This window comes from Pyrgilauda ruficollis, unplaced genomic scaffold, assembly GCF_017590135.1.
Source record: "Pyrgilauda ruficollis isolate IOZ18807 unplaced genomic scaffold, ASM1759013v1 scaffold654, whole genome shotgun sequence".
Taxonomy (NCBI): domain Eukaryota; kingdom Metazoa; phylum Chordata; class Aves; order Passeriformes; family Passeridae; genus Pyrgilauda; species Pyrgilauda ruficollis.
In genome coordinates, this window is record NW_024528311.1 from 2,404 (window position 1) to 24,155 (window position 21,752).

At 62.4% G+C, this 21,752-nt stretch overlaps 2 protein-coding genes across 2 annotated transcripts in view; one reads left to right on the forward strand and one right to left on the reverse strand.

Annotated features, from left to right (window-relative positions):
- Positions 1-4: 4 nt before the first annotated feature.
- LOC121362651 (queuine tRNA-ribosyltransferase catalytic subunit 1-like) lies at positions 5-4,773 on the reverse strand. Its single transcript, XM_041484317.1, has 7 exons — positions 4,162-4,773; positions 3,843-3,911; positions 3,472-3,610; positions 1,731-1,949; positions 419-557; positions 250-325; positions 5-166 (listed from the first exon to the last, which is right to left on the reverse strand). Exons 1-7 carry the CDS (start codon positions 4,387-4,389, stop codon positions 5-7), a joined length of 1,032 nt encoding a protein of 343 aa, XP_041340251.1. The 5' UTR covers positions 4,390-4,773.
- Positions 4,774-5,168: 395 nt separating this feature from the next.
- Positions 5,169-21,752, forward strand: part of LOC121362652 (dynamin-2) — a 22,018-nt gene continuing 5,434 nt past the window's right edge. Inside the window, exons 1-14 of the mRNA XM_041484318.1 lie at positions 5,169-5,445; positions 10,142-10,215; positions 10,981-11,130; positions 11,247-11,450; positions 11,592-11,750; positions 12,355-12,565; positions 12,776-12,911; positions 14,221-14,288; positions 14,558-14,696; positions 15,097-15,183; positions 15,255-15,325; positions 17,715-17,766; positions 18,238-18,249; positions 21,346-21,459. Coding sequence (XP_041340252.1) covers positions 5,285-5,445; positions 10,142-10,215; positions 10,981-11,130; positions 11,247-11,450; positions 11,592-11,750; positions 12,355-12,565; positions 12,776-12,911; positions 14,221-14,288; positions 14,558-14,696; positions 15,097-15,183; positions 15,255-15,325; positions 17,715-17,766; positions 18,238-18,249; positions 21,346-21,459 — 1,638 coding nt within the window. The 5' untranslated portion in view covers positions 5,169-5,284. The remainder of the gene's footprint in view (positions 5,446-10,141; positions 10,216-10,980; positions 11,131-11,246; positions 11,451-11,591; positions 11,751-12,354; positions 12,566-12,775; positions 12,912-14,220; positions 14,289-14,557; positions 14,697-15,096; positions 15,184-15,254; positions 15,326-17,714; positions 17,767-18,237; positions 18,250-21,345; positions 21,460-21,752) is intronic.

Consider the following 21,752-nt stretch of genomic DNA (forward strand, 5'->3'; position numbering starts at 1 on the left):
GGGGTCAGACCCACCTCGGGGACCCCCCCAGACCCTCCCCAGAGCCCCCCGCCCACCTCTGGCACGTGGGACAGCCGCAGTCGGCGTCGATGGGCCGGAAATCTTTGGCGAATTGCTGATTTTTCAGCTGCAGGGACCCCCAGGGCACCAGGGCGGAACCGAAACGCTGCAGGGGGAGCAGGGTGGGTTACGGGGGTCCCCCAAAACCCCGGGGAGGGGTCCCCAAACCCCCCCCTCAGCCCCCCTTACCGCCGTGCGGGTGGGGAACACGCAGTCGAACATGTCACAGCCCAGCGCGACGCAGACCACCAGGTCGGTGGCGTAGCTGGGGGCGAATTGGGGGTGACTCCGGGGGTCTCCCCCAGCCCGGCTGGCTCTGGGGTCTGGGGGAGGGGGCTGAGGGGACCCCCAGACTCACCCCACGCCCATCAGGTAGCGGGGCTTGTCCCGGGGCAGGTGCTCGGCGCTCAGCTTCACCGTGCGCCAAAAGCGCGCCTTGGCCTCGCCCCCGCTCAGGCCCCCGATGGCAAAACCGGGCACGTCCCGCTGGGTCATGGCTGCGAGGGGGGGTGCGACCCCCAAATCACCCCAAATCACCCCTGAGCCTCCCCCCCGGGACCCCCCAGATCACCCCTGAGCCTCCCCCTGGGACCCCCAAATCACCCTGGGACCCCCAGGTCACCCCTGGACCACCCTGAGCCACCCGGACCCCCTCGAGCCCCAGGGTGGAACCGGGCACATCCCGCTGGGTCATGGCTGCGAGAGGGGGTGGAGACCCCAGGGACCCCCCCCAGGTCATCCTGAGACCCCTAAATCACCCCTGAACCTCCCCCCGGGACCCCCCAGGATCCCCAAATCACCCCTAAACCCCTCCGGGACCCCCCAGGTCACCCCTGAACCTCCCCCCAGGACCACCGGAGCTCCCCCAGGTCCCCCTGGGCTGCCCCAGGACCCCCAGAGCCCCTGTCAAGCAGGGATGAGGTGGAGGAGGGTGAGGAGGAATGCCTGAGAATGAGGGTGAGGAGGGTGAGGATGGGAGGAAGGCCCAGGGATGAGAGAGAGGATGGTGAGGATGATGAGGAAGGTGAGGAAGGCTCGGGGATGAAGGTGAGGATGGTGAAGATGATAAGGATGGCCTAGGGATGAAGCTGGGCAGAGCAAGGATGACGAGGATGGGAGGAAGGCCTGGTGATGAGGAAGAAGATGATGAAGAAGGCAAGGAAGGCTCAGGGATGAAGGTGAGGATGGCGAGGATGATGAGGACGGGAAGAAGGCCCAGGGATGAGGGTGAGGATAGCGAGGATGGCGAGGATGATGAGGATGGGAAGAAGGCCCAGGGATGAGGGTGAGGATAGCGAGGATGGCGAGGATGATGAGGACGGGAAACAGACCTGGGGATGAGGGTGAGGATGACGAAGATGACGAGCAGGGGAGGAAGGACTGAGGATGGTGAGGATGACGAGGGGAGGAAGGCCAGGGGATGAGGCTGAGGATGACGAGGGGAGGAAGGCCCGGGGATGAGGGTGAGGATGACGAAGATGACGAGCAGGGGAGGAAGGCCCGGGGATGAGGCTGACGATGACGAGCAGGGGAGGAAGGACTGAGGATGGTGAGGATGACGAGGGGAGGAAGGCCCGGGGATGAGGCTGACGATGACGAGGATGACGAGGGGAGGAAGGCCCGGGGATGAGGCTGACGATGACGAGGATGACGAGGGGAGGAAGGCCCACCTCGGATGCAGCGCAGGCGCAGCTCGGGGTCCAGCCCCCCCTGCACGATGGCGAAGAGCAGCTGCTGCTGGGGGCGGGCGTGAGCGGCCACGCAGCGATCCAGCCAGCGCACGGACCTGGGGGGCAGCCGGGGGTCCTGGGGGGGCGGTCCCAGGAAGGTCAGGGGAGTCCAGGGAAAGTCAGAGGGGTCCCAGGAGGGTCTCAGGGGGTCTGAGGAAGCTCAAGGGGGTCCCAGGAAGGTCAGGGGGGCATCATAGAGAGTCTCAGGGTGGTCCTGGGGGGGGTCTCAGGGAGGTCCCAGGGGGTCTCAGAGGGCTCACGGGGGTCCCAGGAGGACCTCAGAGGGTCTGAGAAAGGTCAAGGGGGTCCCAAGAGGGTCAGAGGGGTCCCAGGAGGGTCTCTGAAGGGTCAGGGGGTCCCAGGGGAGGTCCCAGAAAGGTCAGGGGGGTCCTGGGGGGTCTCAGGCTGTTTTGGGGGGGGTCTCAGGCTGTTTTGGGGGTCCCACCACCCCCGGATTTGGGGGTCCTTTCCCCCGGATTTGGGGGTCACACCCCCCTGAGATTTGAGGGTCCCATCCCCCGGGATTTGGGGTCCTAACCCTGGGATTTGGGGGTCTCTCCCCCCGGGTTTGGGGGTCCCAACTCTGGGATTTGAGGGTCCCCTCCCCCTGGGATTTGGAGGTTCCATCCCCTGGGATTTGGGGGTCTCACCCCCCCCCGATTTGGGGTCCCACCCCCCCGAGATTTGGGGGTCCCATCCCCATCTTTCCCACCCCCCAGATTTCTCTCCCCCGGGATTTGGGGGTTCCATCCCCGGGATTTGGGGGTCCCTCCCCCGGGTTTGGGGGTCCCATCCCCGGGTTTCGGGGTCCCTCCCCCCGGGATTTGGGGGTCTCTCTTCCCCAGGATTTGGGGGTTCCATCCCCGGGTTTGGGGGTCCCTCCCCCCGGGATTTGGGGGTCCCTCCCCCCGGGATTTGGGGGTCTCTCCCCCGGGATTTCGGGGTTCCATCCCCGGGATTTGGGGGTCCCTCCCCCCGGGATTTGGGGGTCCCTCCCCCCGGGATTTGGGGGTCCCTCCCCCCGGGATTTGGGGGTCTCTCTTCCCCAGGATTTGGGGGTTCCATCCCCGGGTTTGGGGGTCCCTCCCCCCGGGATTTGGGGGTCCCATCCCCTGGGATTTGGGGGTCTCTCCCCCGGGATTTCGGGGTTCCATCCCCGGGATTTGGGGGTCCCTCCCCCCGGGATTTGGGGGTCCCTCCCCCCGGGATTTGGGGGTCCCTCCCCCCGGGATTTGGGGGTCTCTCTTCCCCAGGATTTGGGGGTTCCATCCCCGGGTTTGGGGGTCCCTCCCCCCGGGATTTGGGGGTCCCATCCCCTGGGATTTGGGGGTCTCTCCCCCGGGATTTCGGGGTTCCATCCCCGGGATTTGGGGGTCCCTCCCCCCGGGATTTGGGGGTCCCTCCCCCCGGGATTTGGGGGTCCCTCCCCCCGGGATTTGGGGGTCTCTCCCCCGGGATTTGGGGGTTCCGTCCCCCCGGGATTTGGGGGTTCCATCCCCAGGTTTGGGGGTCCCTCCCCCCGGGATTTGGGGGTTCCCTCCCCCCGGGATTTGGGGGTTCCATCCCCAGGATTTGGGGGTCCCTCCCCCCGGGATTTGGGGGTCCCCTCCCCCCGGGATTTGGGAGTCCCTCCCCCCAGGTTTGGGGGGCCCCCCCCCCGGGATTTGGGGTCCCCCCTGACCCAGCGCGTTCTGGATCTCCATGGATCTCTCGGGGCTCAGCAGGATCTCCTCCCCGCCGTGGGGGGGCCGGAACCGAACCCCCTCCTCCGACACCTGCGACAGCTCCAGCAGCGAGACCATCTGGAACCCCCCGCTGTCCTGGGGGACCCCAAAAACGGGCGCTGAGGGGGCGGGGACCCCCCAGGGACCCCCCTGGGACCCCCCCGGGACACCCCAGAATCCCCCGGGATTGGGGACAGGGCGTGCCAGGAGCCCCCCGAGGCTCGGGGACACACCTGGGGGTCCCCATCCCCACCGGGGGTCCCGCCCCGTGAGTCAGGGCAGCTCTGGGGGTCCCCCCCCCCCCAAATTTGGGGGTCCCGCCCCTCACCGTCAGCAGGTTGTGGGGCCAGTCCATGAAACCGTGCAGGCCACCGGAACGCCGGACCAGCTCCGAACCCTGCGGGAAAGGGAGAGCAGGGCTGGGAAGGCGGCGGGAGCACGGGAACCGAACCGGGAACCGAACCGGGAACCGAACCGGGAACCGAACCGGGAACCGAACCGGGAATCCCCCGGTAACGGCGGGGGCTGCGCTCAATCCCCCGGGAACCCGCGGGAGCAGCGGCGTCAGCTCCGACCTCACCCGGAATTTAGGAATTCAGGGCAGGGGAGCCCCCCGGAGCCCCCCGGAGCCCCCCGGTGCCGCTCACCGGCCGCGTGCCCAGGTGGAAGGTGTTGCCGAGGCAGATGCGGCAGCCGAGCGCCGCCAGCTGCGCGGCCGTCAGGCCCTTGGCGGTGCCGCGGGTGCCCACGGGCATGAACACCGGGCAGGGCACGGTGCCGTGCGGCAGCCGCAGCTCCCCGGCCCGGGCGCGGCTCCGCCCGCACTCGGCCACGATCCGCAGCACCGGCGGCGGCCCCGCCGCGGGCGCCGCCATCTTCGCCGCACGTGACCGGAAGAGGCGGTGGAGGCGCCGCCGGAAGTGACCGTTACCGCGGCAACGCGGGGGCCATGTTGGGCCTTGTGCGGATGGGGAACGGCCGAGAACGGAGATGACCGAAGCACCCCCAGAGATCGCCCAAACCGAGCAGAGACCCCTCCCAGACCCCGGCAGGGCGGGGAGCGGAGATAATTCCTGCTGGTTCTGGTTTCCGGGGGGTTCCCGGGGGGTTCCAGCCCCGGGGCTTCGCTTCGGGACTGTCGTTCCCCGTGAGGGAACACACGGCGCTCCGCGGTCACGGGAGGGCCGCGAAGCACCGGAACGGCAATGGGCGAGAAGGACTCGCTGAATGGCGGCCGGCTGATCCACTGCGAGAGGGTTTTCTGTTCCCTAAGATTCCTCTCTCGGTTGCACTGCTCAGCGCGCTCGGAGTGGCGGGCGCGCTGTGGAACGGAAGGGAGGGCGGGGAGGCAGAGCAGGGCGGGCTCCCGGGGCTGCTCCGGGCAGCGCTCCCGAGGGAAGCTCTGTCCGCCAATTCAATGGCGGAACCGGTGAGGGGCGGGACCGCATCCCCGCCGCCTCAGCTGACACAGCAGCGCCACCTCCCATTGGCTGTCAGCGAAGAGCGACGGCCGACAGACCAATAAAGAACGGGCTTGTCTTCCCGGTGCCGCCCTTTCGGATGATTGACAGCGCTATGCGCCTATCCGCTCTGCACACTGCGATGACGGACAGCCCAGCCGGCCAATGGCGACGCGCGCTGCGGGAGCAGGGCGGGCCCGGCGGTGCCGGATGAGGAGACTCTGAGGGGAAGTTTGGCCGCCGCCGCCGCCGCGGGCCCCGTGAGGAGGAGCCGCCGCCGGGAGCGCGGGCCCGGCACCGCCGCGCCGCCATGGGCAACCGGGGCATGGAGGAGCTCATCCCGCTGGTCAACAAGCTGCAAGACGCCTTCAGCTCCATCGGCCAGAGCTGCCACCTCGACCTGCCGCAGATCGCCGTGGTGGGCGGGCAGAGCGCCGGCAAGAGCTCGGTGCTCGAGAACTTCGTGGGCCGGTGAGCGGCGGCGGCGGAGAGGGCGGCGGCGGGCCGCGGCGGCGGCGGGAGCGGCGGGCGGCGCCACGGGCGTAGGGAGCGTTCGGGAATAGCGGCGGCGTAAGGGCGCGGCCGGCGGAGCGGGGCCGGCAAACGGCGCAAGGGCCGCGCCGGTGCCGGGGCCCGAGCGGCGGCGGCGGCGCCGGGAAAGGCGGCACCGAACGGGGGCGGGGCTGGGCGGGGCTGGGGTCACGGCGGTCAATCGCGATAGGAGTGAGCGGGTGCCGAAAGGATTCGGGGGTTCCGTGCGCACTGCGGGCTCCCCGGTTCTCGCTCCGTGCCCGGGGACGGTGCTTGGGATCTCACCCGCCACCCCGGGGTTTGCTGAGCTGCGTGGGGCCTTCCTCCCCGCCGCCGTCATCGTCCTCGCCGTGGGGCTGCGCCCCGGAGATAGGAGCGGTGCTGGGATGGGCCCGGGAGCCGAGCGTGGCCGCGCCGATAACGGGGAGCAGAGCTCGCCGCCCTCCCGGCGAGGCGGAGGGGTCATCCCAAAAATCCGCAGAAACCGCCTCGGGCAGAGCTCTGCCCCTCGTCCCGATCATCCCCAGCCGTGGCTCCGTGCTCTCCTGCTCCTCGCTGCGGGGCTGTCACTTCCTGAGGCACCCACAGCACTCCTTCCCCTGCTGTCTCCCCTCAACCTCTGCATTCCCAAAATTCCCAACCATCACGCGGTTTGCCCGCTGTTTCAGGCTGTTGGGACATCCTTTCCCCCGTGGAAATGCTCCACTGGGAGTTTTCCCCACTGGATCCCTCCCCTCCTGTGGCATTGATCCCAATCCAGGCTGGGATCCATCACTTCTCCCTTCTAAACGAATTCCCAGCCTGGATTTGGGCTTTTCCAGCACTCAGGGGTGGAACGGTGGAGTCGTTCCCCATCCTGAATTCCTGGGAATTCTGGCAGACTTTAATTACAGCTGGAAAAACATCCCTGATAATTAAACCCCTTCGTGTCGCCGCAGCCGGATCCATCCATGCAGCTCATGCTAATTAGGGTTAATTACACCCCAGGGATGTCCTTGGGAATGGGACAATCCATGCGGGAATCCTTCCCCACCTCGTCGTGCAGCTCGTGCTAATTAGGGTTAATTACACCCCAGGGATGTCCTTGGGAATGGGACAATGAGGAATTGCCATCCCAGCTTTTAGGGGCAGTTTTGGGGCTCCCACCCCGGCATGGCTGAACAGGGTTTTCTCTCTGGATCACAAATTCCAGCTGGGATGAGCCAGGGCCCCGGGGCTGTTCCCACTGTCCCAACGATCTGCACGGATCCATCGAGCCAGGATTGGAAACTGCCCCTGGGGGGTTGATTCTCTGGGTTTTTGCAGCTGTTGGAGCTTTATTTTGGTTTTTCTGAGCCACCAGGAAGCCCTGGATCCGTGCTGGGAGGCCCTGCTCCTGTTTCTGTGGGTTTTGTACCCTCAAAATACGTGGGGAGATAATCCTGAGGGACCTGGAATTGGGCTGGGAACCCTCTAAATCCATGCCTTAGCCTAGCTGAGCTGGGATTTCCCCATGGGGAAGGGCCTGGCCTCACGGGGACATCCTTGGGGGGGTTGGGATTGGTGCTGGGGGGCCTGGAGCGCCCCAATCCCCCAATTTAATGGGAGAAGCACCAAGGGAACGACCTGGGATGGTCACCAGGGTTCCTCGTGGCCCCAACATCCCCCTTTGGAGCCTTGTCCCGGCCCTGCTCTGCCAAATCCTGACGTCCCAGCCCTTCCCGGAGCTGTCACTGGCCTGGGGGACAATGGAGCCGTTGTCCCCCGGGGGTGGGGACAATCCCTGACCTCAATGGGGCTTTATGAGCCCTTGTGCCGGGGTTCACCCCGGGCTGGGGGTCCCAGGGGGATGGGGCTGAGCCCCAGGGTTTGGGATCAGCGGGATTTGGGGAAACACAGGGAGAGCTGAATCCCAGGGGAGCGGGACGAGGGCAGCGACCCTTCCCGAGGGATGGGCCCAGGCCTGGGGGGCTGGAGGGGTCCAGGGGTGAATCCGTGGGATTCCCCTTGGTTTGGTGGGAGCCACGGCCAGAGGAATCCCGGGAATTCCGTCAGGAATGGAAAGGGAGTGGAGTGGAGTGAGGTGGAACCAGCGTTTGGTGTTTTGGAGGCATGGAAACAGCTCAGGTGTTTCCCCAGGGATTTTCCTGGCACGGGGAGGTTCCCACCAAACTCCTCCACCTTGAGAGTGGGGCTGGAGGTGTCCAGGGGTGAATCCGTGGGATTCCCCTTGGTTTGGTGGGAGCCACGGCCAGAGGAATCCCAGGAATTCCGTCAGGGATGGAGTGGAGTGAGGTGGAACCAGCGTTTGGTGTTTTGGAGGCATGGAAACAGCTCAGGTGTTTCCCCAGGGATTTTCCTGGCACGGGGAGGTTCCCACCGTGCTCCTCCACCTTGAGAGTGGGGCTGGAGGTGTCCAGGGGTGAATCCGTGGGATTCCCCTTGGTTTGGTGGGAGCCACGGCCAGAGGAATCCCGGGAATTCCGTCAGGGATGGAAAGGGAATGGAGTGGAGTGAGGTGGAACCAGCGTTTGGTGTTTTGGAGGCATGGAAACAGCTCAGGTGTTTCCCCAGGGATTTTCCTGGCACGGGGAAGTCCCCACCGCGCTCCTTCACCTTGAGAACTTTGTCCCTTTGTCCCTTTGCTGGCCCTGGTCACACCTGGGCCCAGGTGGGAGGCGGCAGGATCCGGGCAGGTGACGTCCCGGGGCTCCTTTGCGCGTCACCGGATCCTGCCGGGCCGGACGCGGGGACGCGGAGCTGGGTGGCACCTGCCACCCGTCCCTGTCCTTCCCGGAGTCCCCTCCTTTCCCCTGGACCTGTGACCTCCAGCTGAGGGAGCTGGGAATTCCCGGGGGGGCTGGGACAGGGGGGTCACCTGGATTGCCCTGGGATTGGAGTTGGGGATCACCTGGATTGCCCTGGGATGGGGGCTGGGGGTCACCTGGATTCCCTTGGGATTGGAGTTGGGGATCACCTGGATTGCCCTGGGATGGGAGCCGGGGATCACCTGGATACCCCTGGGATGGGAGCTGGGGCTGGGAATCACCTGGATTGCCCTGGAATGGGGGCTGGGGGTCACCTGGATTGCCCTGGGATGGAGCTGGGGATCACCTGGATTGCCCTGGGATGGGGGCTGGGGGTCACCTGGATTCCCTTGGGATTGGAGTTGGGGATCACCTGGATTGCCCTGGGATGGAGCTGGGGACCACCTGGATTGCCTTGGGATGGGACAGGGGGATCACCTGGATTGCCCTGGGATGGGGGCTGGGGGTCACCTGGATTCCCTTGGGATGGGAGTTGGGGATCACCTGGATTGCCCTGGGATGGAGCTGGGGATCACCTGGATTGCCTTGGGATGGGACAGGGGGATCACCTGGATTGCCCTGGGATGGGGGCTGGGGGTCACCTGGATTCCCTTGGGATTGGAGTTGGGGATCACCTGGATTGCCCTGGGATGGAGCTGGGGATCACCTGGATTGCCTTGGGATGGGACAGGGGGATCACCTGGATTGCCCTGGGATGGGGGCTGGGGGTCACCTGGATTGCCCTGGGATGGGGGCTGGGGGTCACCTGGATTCCCTTGGGATTGGAGTTGGGGATCACCTGGATACCCCTGGGATGGGGGCTGGGGGTCACCTGGATACCCCTGGGATGGGGGCTAGGGGTCACCTGGATACCCCTGGGATGGGGGCTGGGGGTCACCTGGATTGCCCTGGGATGGGGGCTGGGGGTCACCTGGATTGCCCTGGGATTGGAGTTGGGGATCACCTGGATACCCCTGGGATGGGGGCTGGGGCTGGGGATCACCTGGATTCCCTTGGGATCAGGGCTGGCACAAGGAGATCACCTGGATTCCCTTGGGATCAGGGCTGGCACAAGGAGATCACCTGGATTCCCTTGGGATCAGGGCTGGCACAAGGAGATCACCTGGATTCCCCCAGAACTGGGGCTGGGACAAGGAGGCAACAGCAGAGCCAGAGGTGTTGGACCCCGCTGTGAGGGAACCACCCTGAGCCCAGCATTCCCGTCGGGATCAGGACATTCCCTCTGGGCCATCTGGGGCCTCCCCGGGGTCCCTTCCACCTTTTCCCACCCGGGGCCGTCCCGCCCGACCTGTCCTCCCGGTTGGGCAGGAAGCGAATTTCCGGGCTGTCACCCCGGCTCCGGGACAGGGCTCGGGCTCTGCCGGGAAGGCTGTGGCCCCGTGGGGGTGACGCCGTCGGGGTGACGCCGTCAGGGTGTTGTTGTTGTTGTTGTTGTTGGCGTTGTCGTGACGTCCGGGCCGGGCAGTTCCCGTCAGAGCCGCTCCCCGGGCGATCCCGGGCACTTGTCACTCCCCGTTCCCGGCTGGCACTTCCCTGTCCCCTGCTCGGGAAAGGGTGGTGACAGCCCCAGCCCAAAGCTGCCCTTGGAGCACCACCTTTTCCAGGCACGATTCTCCCAAAAAAAAGTTCCGGGCGCTGAGGCCAGAAGGAATTCCGTGGGAATTCCCTGCTTTCCGTGGGGATCCGCCCTCCCAGCAGTGTCCTGTTCTCTCCCCCAGGAGAGCAGGAATCGATCCCCTGTGTTCCCAGCCCCCTCCCTGGGCTCTCCAGCGCTGGAGAAATCAATAGGATTAATTAATTTATTGACCCCATCCTTTCATCCCTTCCAGGGATTTCCTTCCCCGTGGCTCTGGGATCGTCACTCGCCGGCCTCTCATCCTGCAGCTCATCTTCTCCAAGACGGGTACGGGGCTGCAGAGCAGGGAGTGAGCTCCCAGATTCCTGCTTATCGGGGAGGAATGCGGGGGAGAGCCCTGGGAATGCTGGGGAGGCCAAGGAAAAGCGAGGAACATCGAGCTGGGCACGGGGGTGACTCCTTTTCCCAGCCAGATTCCCTTGGTTACCATCAGCCACCCTGATATAAAGGAGAATTCCTTCCTCCCTTTCACCTTGACCAGCCAGGCTCTTCTCCTGCCCGAAAATCCCTGGATTTGGGTGAATCCCAGAGCCCCTGGTGACCTCCTGGGGCCGTGGGTGGCTCCTGGGAGCTGAGGGAAGGTTGGAGGAGGCGGTTTTGGAGCGATGGGAGGGTTGCTGAGGGCTCTGGCTGAGGTGTCTGGGATGATTCCAGCCCTGGCAGCGCCGAGGTTTCCGCTCTGCCCGCACGGAGGGAAGGAGGAAGGAAATTGCAGCATCGCAGCGGCCGCAGCGCGGCCCCGCAGCTGCTGGGATCCCTTTTTTGGGGCAGATGGGGATCCGGGGGAGCTGGCTGTGCTGCAGCCCCCTCCCCGTGTGCTGCAGCCCCCTCCCCTTATCCTGCAGCCCCTTCCCCTTATCCTGCAGCCCCTCCTGGGTGTCCTGCAGCCCCTTCCCCTTATCCTGCAGCCCCTTCCCCATGTCCTGCAGCCCCTTCCTCACATTCCCCACTCAGCCACCCATATCCCCCTGCCCTGCTCCATCGCCATCCCTCCGAACATTCCCTGTTTCTGACATTCCCAACCCCTTCCAGAATATGCCGAGTTCCTGCACTGCAAATCCAAGAAGTTCACGGATTTCGATGAGGTTCGGCAGGAGATCGAGGCGGAGACCGACCGGGTGACGGGCACCAACAAGGGCATCTCCCCCGTGCCCATCAACCTGCGCGTGTACTCCCCACACGGTGAGGGAAAATCCGGGAAAAACGGGGGAAATCTGGGAGTTCTGGGGCCGTGCAGCGGCGAATCCATCGGGAATCTGCCTCCGGAGGGGATCTTCACCCATCCATGTCCCCCCCAGTGCTGAACCTGACCCTGATCGACCTGCCGGGGATCACCAAGGTGCCAGTGGGGGATCAGCCCCAGGACATCGAGTTCCAGATCCGGGACATGATCCTGCAGTTCATCAGCAGGGAGAGCAGCCTCATCCTGGCCGTCACGCCGGCCAACATGGACCTGGCCAACTCGGACGCGCTCAAGATGGCCAAGGAGGTGGATCCGCAGGGTAAAGGGATGGGGATGGCCCCGGGGAGGACCTTCCTCGTCCTCTTCTTCCTCTCCTGGCAGGGCCAGGGGTTCCTCTCCGTTCCGTGGGTCCCTGTTGTGCTTGGCTGGGATTCATTGGGGTCGACCCTTGGCTCCCCAGGCCTGAGGACCATCGGGGTCATCACCAAGCTGGACCTGATGGACGAAGGCACCGACGCCCGGGACGTGCTGGAGAACAAACTGCTGCCCCTGCGGAGAGGTACGGCTGGCCCGGGTCCCCAGTGTCCCCTGTGTCCCCCTCGGGTCACTCTGTCACTCTGTGTGTCCCCCTCGGGTCACTCTCCCCCTCTGGTCACTCTGTGTCCCCTGCCCTGGTCACTCTGTCACTCTGTGTGTCCCCCTCGGGTCACTCTGTCACTCTGTGTGTCCCCCTCGGGTCACTCTGTGTGTCCCCCATGTCCCCCTCTGGTCACTCTGTGTCCCCTGCCTTGTGTCATTTCCTGGCTCTCTGTGTGTCCCCCTCAGGTCACTCTGTATGTCCCCTGTGTCCCTCTCAGGTCACTCTGTCACTCTGTGTGTCCCCCTCTGGTCACTCTGTGTCCCCTCTGTCCCTCTCGGGTCACTCTGTGTGTCCCCCATGTCCCCCTCTGGTCACTCTGTGTCCCCTGCCCTGTGTCCTTCCCTGGCTCTCTGTGTGTCCTCCTCAGGTCACTCTGTGTGTCCCCACTGTCCCCTGCCCTGTGTCCCTCTCTCCCTGTCCCCAGTGTCCCCAGTGTCCCCTGCCCTGTGTCCCTCCCCGGCTCCCCCCAGTGTCCCCCGTGCCCTCCCCGTGCCCTGGGGGTGCCATTCCCTGCCCAGGTGCCCCCACAGTGTCCCCGCTGCCCCATTCCCACTCAGAAAAGCAGGAATTCCAGGTGGCACAGCCCCTTCCCACCCGGAAAAGCGGGATTTTCCCGGTTTCCCCGGCTCAGCTCTCCCCATCCCTCGGCAGCAACTCACCAACCACATCCGGGAGACGCTGCCCTCGCTGCGCAGCAAGCTGCAGAGCCAGCTGCTGTCCCTGGAGAAGGAGGTGGAGGAGTACAAGAACTTCCGTCCCGACGACCCCGCCAGGAAAACCAAAGCCTTGCTGCAGTGGGTGCCTCCCCTGGGAATTCCCAGTGGGATTTGGGCTTTCATTTCCAGCTGGGAATGTTCCTCCTGGGCTCGGGGGAGGGGTGGGGAAACCTCTCCTGGAGCATCCCTGGGAGCTGTCGCAGGAAAAGTGGGATTTGCGCTTCTCCCGCCCCGGCTGCGGGAATTTGGGGAATTTTTGCTCCCTCATTCCCGGTTTTCCCGGCCCAGGATGGTGCAGCAGTTCGGGGTGGACTTTGAGAAGAGGATTGAGGGCTCAGGAGACCAGGTGGACACTCTGGAGCTCTCCGGGGGCGCCAGGATCAACCGGATCTTCCACGAGAGGTTCCCCTTCGAGCTCGTGAAGGTGAGGAATGGGGGGTCCCTCTCCCTGGAGGCTTCTCCAGCCCAAACCATCCCAGGATCCCATAAAAATCCCGGGATTTGAGGCAGGTGGTCCGTCCTTGGATGGGTCAGTCTGGTGTGGCTCTTCTGTGGCTGCTGGAGAGTGGGACAGTCCTGGTTCCTGGTTCCTGATTGATCCCTGATTCCTGGTTCCTCATTCCTGATTCCTGATTGATTCCTGGTTCCTGATTGATCCCTGATTCCTGGTTCCTGGTTCCTCGTTCCTCATTCCTGGTTCCTGATTGATTCCTGGTTCCTGATTTCCTGGTTCCTGATTCCTGGTTGATTTCTGAGTTCCTGGTTTCTGATTCCTGATTGCTTCCTGATTCCTGATTGATCCCTGATTCCTGATTTCCTGGTTTCTCATTCCTGGTTGATTTCTGAGTTCCTGGTTTCTGATTCCTGATTGATTCCTGATTGTTTCCTGGTTCCTCATTCCTGATTTCTGATTCCTGGTTCCTGATTGATTCCTGATTCCTGGTTCCTGATTGATTTCTGATTGATTTCTGATCCTGATTCCTGATTGATTCCTGGTTCCTGATTGATTTCTGATCCTGATTCCTGATTGATTCCTGGTTCCTCATTCCTGATTTCTGATTCCTGATTGATTCCTGATTCCTGATTGATTCCTGATTGATTTCTGGTTCCTGATTGATTCCTGATTGATTCCTGGTTCCTGATTCCTGCTTCCTGATTGATTCCTGATTCCTGGTTCCTGATTGATTTCTGATTGATTTCTGATCCTGATTCCTGATTGATTCCTGGTTCCTGATTGATTTCTGATCCTGATTCCTGATTGATTCCTGGTTCCTCATTCCTGATTTCTGATTCCTGATTGATTCCTGATTCCTGATTGATTCCTGATTGATTTCTGGTTCCTGATTGATTCCTGATTGATTCCTGGTTCCTGATTCCTGCTTCCTGATTGATTCCTGATTCCTGGTTCCTGATTGATTTCTGATTGATTTCTGATCCTGATTCCTGATTGATTCCTGGTTCCTGATTGATTCCTGTTCCCGATTCCTGGTTCCTGATTGATTCCTGACCCTGATTCCTGATTGATTCCTGATTCCTGATTGATTCCTGATCCTGGTTCCTGATTGATTCCTGACCCTGATTCCTGATTGATTCCTGATTCCTGATTGATTCCTGATCCTGGTTCCTGATTGATTCCTGACCCTGATTCCTGATTGATTCCTGATTCCTGATTGATTCCTGACCCCGATTCCTGATTGATTCCTGACCCCGATTCCCACTCCCTTTCCCGGCAGATGGAATTTGATGAGAAGGATTTGAGGCGGGAGATCAGCTACGCCATCAAGAACATCCACGGGGTGAGGCAAGTATCCCCCACAGATCCTCCCTGGACACAGTTCCCGGCCCACATTCCCAGAGAAAGGTGGGAAGGGCTCTCCTGGAGGGGGGATTTTCTCTTCTGAGGATGAAATTGTTCTCCAGGAGCAGAATTTCTCCCTGGGAGCAGGAACTGCCTCTCCCAAAGCTGGGAATCGCTCTGTGGGTCAGGGAATCCCTCCCTGGGGTGGGGCACATTCCCAATCCCATCCCAATCCCATCCCAATCCCGCTTTTCCCTCTCCCTGGGCTCCAGGACGGGGCTGTTCACGCCAGACCTGGCCTTCGAGGCCATCGTGAAGAAGCAGGTGGTGAAGCTGAAGGAGCCGTGCCTGAAATGCGTGGATTTGGTGATCCAGGAGCTCATCAACACCGTGCGCCAGTGCACCAGTAAGGTACTGGTCAGCCCAGAGTGACCAGTGGGGACTGGTCAGCCCAGAGTGACCAGTGGGGACTGGTCAGCCCAGTGACAGTGAGGTACTGGTCAGCCCAGAGTGACCAGTGGGGACTGGTCAGCCCAGGGTGACCAGCAGGGCTCTCTGACTGGAGCCATTCCAGCCCCCTCCCTCCTCCCCAAAATCCCCCTCTGGTGAAATCTGGGCTCACCCTGGGCATTCCCAGGCCTCTCCTGGAATTCCCTGGATCCCGATGGAAGGGCCGGGATTTTGGGGACACCCCCCAGCCCTGGGGGGGCTCCTGGGGCAGGAATTGGGTGGGATTCGGGGGGGCTTTGGTGGGTGCTGCTCCCCCCGAGCTGCCTGGCTCCATCCCAGCAGTTCTTCCCCTCTTTTCCAGCTGGGCTCCTACCCCAGGCTGCGGGAGGAGACCGAGCGCATCGTCACCACCCACATCCGCGAGCGGGAGGGCAAAACCAAGGACCAGGTCAGCCCCCTGCCCGTCCCCAGCCCCCCCGGGAGGGACCTGCCCCCTCCCCTGACTGCTGCTCCCCTCAGATCCTGCTGCTCATCGACATCGAGCTCTCCTACATCAACACCAACCACGAGGATTTCATCGGCTTCGCCAAGTGAGTTTTTTTTTTTTCCCAGGGGACAATTCCCACATTCCCGGCCTGCGGGGGTTGTGGTTTCATTCTGGGGGGCACTGGAGTCTCCCACGTGCCACCAGCACCTCTGGCACCCGGTTCCCTCAGGTTTGGGCTGTGGGAAAGGGGCTGGGAAAAGCTCCAGCCTCAGGAATTGGGGTGAATCCTGATGGTTCAGGCTGTTGGAACCGCCCTGGAGCTGTCCCAGAGCAGGAATTGCTCCTTGTCCTCTCTGTCCCTCCTCATCCTCTCCCCTGCCAGGGGCAGGGCTCTCCCTTCCACCTTCCCTGGTGTTTTCCAGCCCCCAGACTCCAGCTCAGGGTGCCTGGAGCCCACCCCCCCTCCTGCCCCTTAAATTCCCACACTCCTCCTCCTGTTTTTTTTTTTTTTTCTTTTCTCTCTTCCCCCTTTTTTCTCTCTTTTCCTCTCCGGTCACACTCCCTGCTCTCCTCCTGCTCTCTGCTGTTTCCCCTTGGATCCATCACCTCTCTCTGTCTCTGGACTGTTCTGATCCTCTCGTGCCCCAGCTGTTTCACTGAGCAGCACGTGGCCACCGGGTGGGTACCGGGGGCAGCTCCCCCTCCCCGGGGCATCCCGGCACCTTCCCCGGGCTCTGGGGGGTCTGGGGAGGCTCCCCTCGGGGCAGGGAGCTGGGAGCTTGTCCTTGGCTTTGGGATCCTGCAGCTGCTCCTCTCAGTTCAGCCTTGGCTTTGGGATCCTGGAGCTGCTCCTCCCAGTTGAACTTTGGGTTTGGGATCCTGGAGCTGCTCCTCACAGCTCAGCCTTGGGTTTGGGATCCTGGAGCTGCTCCTCCCAGTCCAGCCTTGGCTTTGGGATCCTGGAGCTTCTCCTCCCAGTTGAACTTTGGGTTTGGGATCCTGCAGTTTCTCCTCCCAGTTCAGCCTTGGGTTTGGGATCCTGCAGCTTCTCCTCCCAATCCAGCCTTGGCTGGAGCTGCTCCTCCCAGTTCAGATTTGGAATTGGGAACCAGAGAGCTTTTCCCTCAGATGTGGGTTTGGGATCCTGGAGCTTCTCCTCCCAGCTCAGCTCTGGAATTGGGATCCTGGAGCTTCTCCTCCCAGTCCAGCCTTGGCTTTGGGATCCTGGAGCTGCTCCTCCCAGTTGAGCTTTGGGTTTGGGATCCTGCAGTTTCTCCTCCCAGTTCAGCCTTGGGTTTGGGATCCTGCAGCTTCTCCTCCCAATCCAGCCTTGGCTGGAGCTGCTCCTCCCAGTTCAGATTTGGAATTGGGAACCAGAGAGCTTTTCCCTCAGATGTGGGTTTGGGATCCTGGAGCTTCTCCTCCCAGCTCAGCTCTGGAATTGGGATCCTGGAGCTTCTCCTCCCAGTCCAGCCTTGGCTTTGGGATCCTGGAGCTGCTCCTCCCAGTTCAGATTTGGCTTTGGGATCCTGGAGCTGCTCCTCACAGTTCAGCTCTGGAATTGGGAAGCAGGGAGATTTTCCTCCCAGTCCAGCCTTGGCTTTGGGATCCTGGAGCTGCTCCTCACAGTTGAGCTTTGGCTTTGGGATCTTGGAGCTTCTCCTCCCATTTCTGCTCTGGAATTGGGATCCTAGAGCTTCTCCTCCCAGTCCAGCTCTGGAATTGGGATCCTGGAGCTGCTCCTCACAGCTCAGATTTGGAATTGGGAACCAGAGAGCTTTTCCCTCAGATTTGGCTTTGGGATCCTGGAGCTGCTCCTCCCAGTCCAGCTCTGGAATTGGGCTCCTGGAGCTTCTCCTCCCAGTCCAGCTCTGGAATTGGGATCCTGGAGCTTCTCCTCCCAGTCCAGCTCTGGAATTGGGATCCTGGAGCTGCTCCTCCCAGCTCAGTGGGTTCACCCCGATCACCCCTGCCCAGGGATCCAGGAGGAGCTGTTGGGCTCGGGGCAGGCAGGGAGGATTCCCCAGCTCCCCCAAATCCCCTTTCCCAGGGGTGGGAGTGTCCCCCCTCTGCTGCTCCGGGGCTCCCGGTGGGATTCTAACGGATTTCCCGGATTTTGTTCCCGCTCCTGACTAACGGTTCTGCCCCCTCGGTGCTCAGGAGAGACAGGTAGCTTTTCCCTCTGGTGCAGGTAATGCTCGACCCCGATCCAGGGGGAATTGGGTGTTTCTGGAAGCTCCTGGTGGTCGGAATTCCCCCCGGGAATGTGCAGCCGCTGCTGCTCGGGTGTTTCACAACCTCCTCCCCCTGGAGTCACGTCCTGGGAATGCCAGGAGTTCCCGGTGTCACCTCCCCACTCTGTCCTGGGCAAAAAAAAACCTCGGGAAGGGGCTCTGGAATTCCACCCTTCGGATGGGCTCCTCCCTGCATGTGGCCCTCGCTCAGCCCCCTCTCCCCCCACTCAAAATTCCGTTTTTTCCCCCTTTTCCCAGCGCGCAGCAGCGGAACACGCAGACCAACAAGAAGAGAGCGATCCCCAACCAGGTACACCCCCGGAATTCCTCCTCTTCCTCCTCTTCCTCCTCCTCGGGCGTGGAGATCCAAGCCCACTCTGATAGCCAGGACCGGGTTTGGGCATGGAAAAGCAGCGGAATTCCCGCCTGAAATTCGGGACCAAGCAGGCGGGAGGCGCAGCCCTGGGAACTGGGAGGACCCCGGGGTGTCCCCAGAGCCGTGTCCCCCCCAAATCCTGCTCCCAGGGGAGCGTTGGGGTGAGGCCGTGCCCCCTCCCCGGCCTCGGGCCCGGCTCCCTGCGGAAGGATTAACGCTGGGAATGATCATTAATAGCATGTAACGGGTTTTCTTCTGCTGTTTTTCCGCTTTTTCCTCCCTTTTTTTTTTTGTGCTTCTCGCTCTCTCCTTCTCCTGTCACTCCCGTCCCCTTCCGTGTTTTCTTTTCTTGCTTTTTTTTTTTTTTTTTTTGTGTTTTTCCCCCTTAATTTTGCGTGCCTAAAGGGGGAGATCCTGGTAAGTACCACGGAGCGGGACAGTGCCGGGACAGCGCCCCGTCCCCAAAAACCCCCAAAAACCCCCCAAAAAGCCACCCCCCTGCTCCCCAGGACGGAGAGAGGAGGGGGACAGGATTCCCAGAGGGAGCAGCCAGGTGGAAATGGGGTTTGTGCCCCCTGTGCCCGCTGCAGGGGCTTCGGGGTGATCCTGGCATTCAGCTTGCTCCTGGTTTTCCCAAACTTTGGGAAGCAGGAGGCCAAAATCTTTCTGATTCAGCCCAGAATGGCTGGGGGAGGGTGAGATTTCCTTGATTCCTTTGGGAACACACGGAGGGAAGGGCTGGGATTTATTTCTCCCCCTAAATTCCCCTTTTTTTTTTTTTTTTTTTGGGGAGGGATTTGGGGGGTTCAACCCCGCCCTGCCAACACCAGAATTCCCAACCTGGCTGCTCCAAGCCCTGTCATTCCACCACGGAGCTCCTCCCTCCTGGGACAGGGAGGGGGATCCAGGGGGTCCCAATCCCCTCGGAGCCTCTCCAGGAACGTGGAAGTGCCTGAGATGGAATCCTTTCCAAACCCCCCCTTTGGGATTTACAACCTCGGGGTGACCTGGGCAGGAAAACCGGGATAATCTCATGGATCCTGCCTCTGGATAGAGCTGGAATGCCAGAGCCAGGGGGAGCTCCCTGGTGCCAGGCTGTGAAACGTTTTATTCTCCCAAAATGTGGATTCCCTGGGGCTGCTGCATGCTGCCCCCCCCGGGAGGGTTTGTGCCTCCCGTTCCACGAATCCCCGCCGCAGATCCGGCCTTTTCCCGGCTCCTCAGGCACTTCCACCTCCTCTCAGCAGCACCCAGATATTCCTGGGGACCCCCGGGACCCCCAGAGCTCCGGGCAGGGCCGTTCCCTCGCCGGCCGCGGGACGGGATCACGATGGGAAGGGGGGAGAGCTGGGAATTGGGGGTGGGAGTCCCTGCCGAGCCCCCAGACCATCCCTGTTCTCACCAAAATCCGTGGGTTTTAAAGGAACCTCATCCCTGCTGCTCCTGGGCTTTTCCCAGAGGCTCCAGCTCCTGCTGGGCTGCACAGACCCTCTCCCTTTTGCATGTAACCCCTCAAAATTCCCCCCTCTCCCCTTTCCCTTTTTCCTTTCAGCCCCTTTTCCTGCTGATCCCTTTCCCCAGTAACACCCCAAGCCCCCCTGACCCCTCGGGCTTTGCTCCAATCCCTTTCCTGATCCCTGATCCTCCCTTTCCCCCTTCCCACCCCCCAGTTCCTTTAAAACCCGCTCGGGTCCAATCCCAGGGTGGTTCCCAGATGGGAAGGGGGCTCTCGGAGGTGAAATCCCCCCTCCCCTGCCCCCCTGCAATTCCCGGGCTCTCCGTCCTTCCCGCGCCCGGAGCGCTCCGCCGCAGCTCCAGCTTCGCTCCTTCCTCACCCCGGGGATCTGCCGTGGCTCCCGCGCCGGAAAACCGACCCCGACCCCACCCCCGGGAGGGGCTTGGGACCCCCGGGGGTCTCGGTGTTCCCGTGGAGCCACGGCAGGCTCCGTGTCTAACCGGCTCTGCCCCTTCCCGGGGGCTGCTCCCGCTCCGGCCGCGCTTCCCGCTGAGCCCTGGCACTAACCCGAGGGGTGGGAGAGCCCCGGGGTGGGCTGGGGTGGGCTGGGATGGACTGGGATGGGACTGGGATGGGCTGGGATGGACTGGGATGGACTGGGGTGGACTGGGATAGCCCGGGATAGCCCTGGGATGGGCTGGGATGGACTGGGATGGACTGGGATGGGCTGGGATGGACTGGGATGGACTGGGAGAGCCCTGGGATGGGCTGGGAGAGCCCTGGGATGGACTGGGATAGCCCTGGGGGATCTTGCAGTGAGATCACTGCGGGATCACTGGGGGATCCTGCTTCAGGATTGCTGTGGGATCCTGCTGGGGGATCCTGCTTTGGGATCACTGTGGGATCACGGTGGGATTGCTCTGGGATCGCTGCGGGATCACTGTGGGATCCTTCTTTGGGATCTTGCTTTGGGATCACTGTGGGATCCCGCAGTGGGATCTTGCTTTGGGATCACTCTGGGATCACTCTGGGATCACTGCGAGATCCTGCAGTGGGATCCTGCTTTGGGATCCTGCTCTGGGATCACTGTGGGATCACTCTGGGATCGCTGTGAGATCACTGTGGGATCACTCTGGGATCGCTATGGGATTGCTCTGGGATCACTGGGGGATCACTGCGAGATTCTGCAGTGGGATCCCGCAGTGGGATCCAGCTTTGGGATCGCTGTGGGATCCTGCAGTGGGATCCTGCTTTGGGATCACTGTGGGATCCTGCAGTGGGATCCAGCTTTGGGATCACTGTGGGATTTCTCTGGGATCACTCTGGGATCACTGTGGGATCCTGCTGTGGGATCTTGCTTTGGGATCAGTGCGGGATCGCTTTGGGATCACTGTGGGATCCTGCTGTGGGATCGCTGCGGGATCCCGCAGTGGGATCCTGCTGTGGGATCACTGTGGGATCCTGCTGTGGGATCACTGGGATCACTGTGGGATCACTCCCGCAGTGGGATCCTGCTTTGTGCTTTGGGATCGCTGCGGGATCGCTCTGGGATCACTGTGGGATCCCGCAGTGGGATCCTGCTTTGGGATCACTGCGGGATCGCTCTGGGATCACTCTGGGATCACAGTGGGATCCTGCTGTGGGATCACTGTGGGATCCTGCTGTGGGATCACTGGGATCGCTCTGGGATCCTGCTTTGGGATCACTGGGGGATCACTCTGGGATCACTGTGGGATCGCTCTGGGATCACTCTGGGATCACAGTGGGATCCTGCTGTGGGATCACTGGGATCGCTCTGGGATCCTGCTTTGGGATCACTGCGGGATCGCTCTGGGATTACTGTGGGATCCTGCTGTGGGATCGCTCTGGGATCACTGTGGGATCGCTCTGGGATCACTGTGGGATCTTGCTTTGGGATCACTGTGGGATCACTCTGGGATCACTCTGGGATCACTCTGGGATCACTCTGGGATCACTGTGGGATCCCGCAGTGGGATCCCGCTGTGGGATCGCTGCGGGATCCGCTGTGACCGCCCCGCCTCGCCGGCGTGCCGCAGGTGATCCGCCGGGGCTGGCTCACCATCAACAACATCAGCATCATGAAGGGCGGCTCCAAGGAGTACTGGTTCGTGCTCACGGCCGAGTCGCTCTCCTGGTACAAGGATGAGGAGGTACGGCCGGGAAACGGGGGGAATTTGGGGTGCCGGGGGGAGATCCGCCGGGGCTGGCTCACCATCAACAACATCAGCATCATGAAGGGCGGCTCCAAGGAGTACTGGTTCGTGCTCACGGCCGAGTCGCTCTCCTGGTACAAGGATGAGGAGGTACGGCCGGGAAACGGGGGGAATTTGGGGTGCCGGGGGGAAAAATGGGGGAAATCTGGGATTTCAGAGGGAAAAATGGGAATTTGGGGTGCCGGGGGGAAAATGGGGGAAATCTGGGATTTCAGAGGGAAAAATGGGAA

What these genes read in the sequence shown, in the direction of transcription:
- LOC121362651 (XM_041484317.1), bottom strand. Translation starts at nt 4,389, where the DNA reads ATGGCGGCGCCCGCGGCGGGGCCGCCGCCGGTGCTGCGGATCGTGGCC. An exon ending in TCCACCTGGGCACGCGGCCG is followed by an intron (nt 3,912 to 4,161) that starts GTGAGCGGCACC and finishes CCTTTCCCGCAG; the next exon opens with GGTTCGGAGCTGGTCCGGCG. An exon ending in TGTTCCCCACCCGCACGGCG is followed by an intron (nt 167 to 249) that starts GTAAGGGGGGCT and finishes CTCCCCCTGCAG; the next exon opens with CGTTTCGGTTCCGCCCTGGT.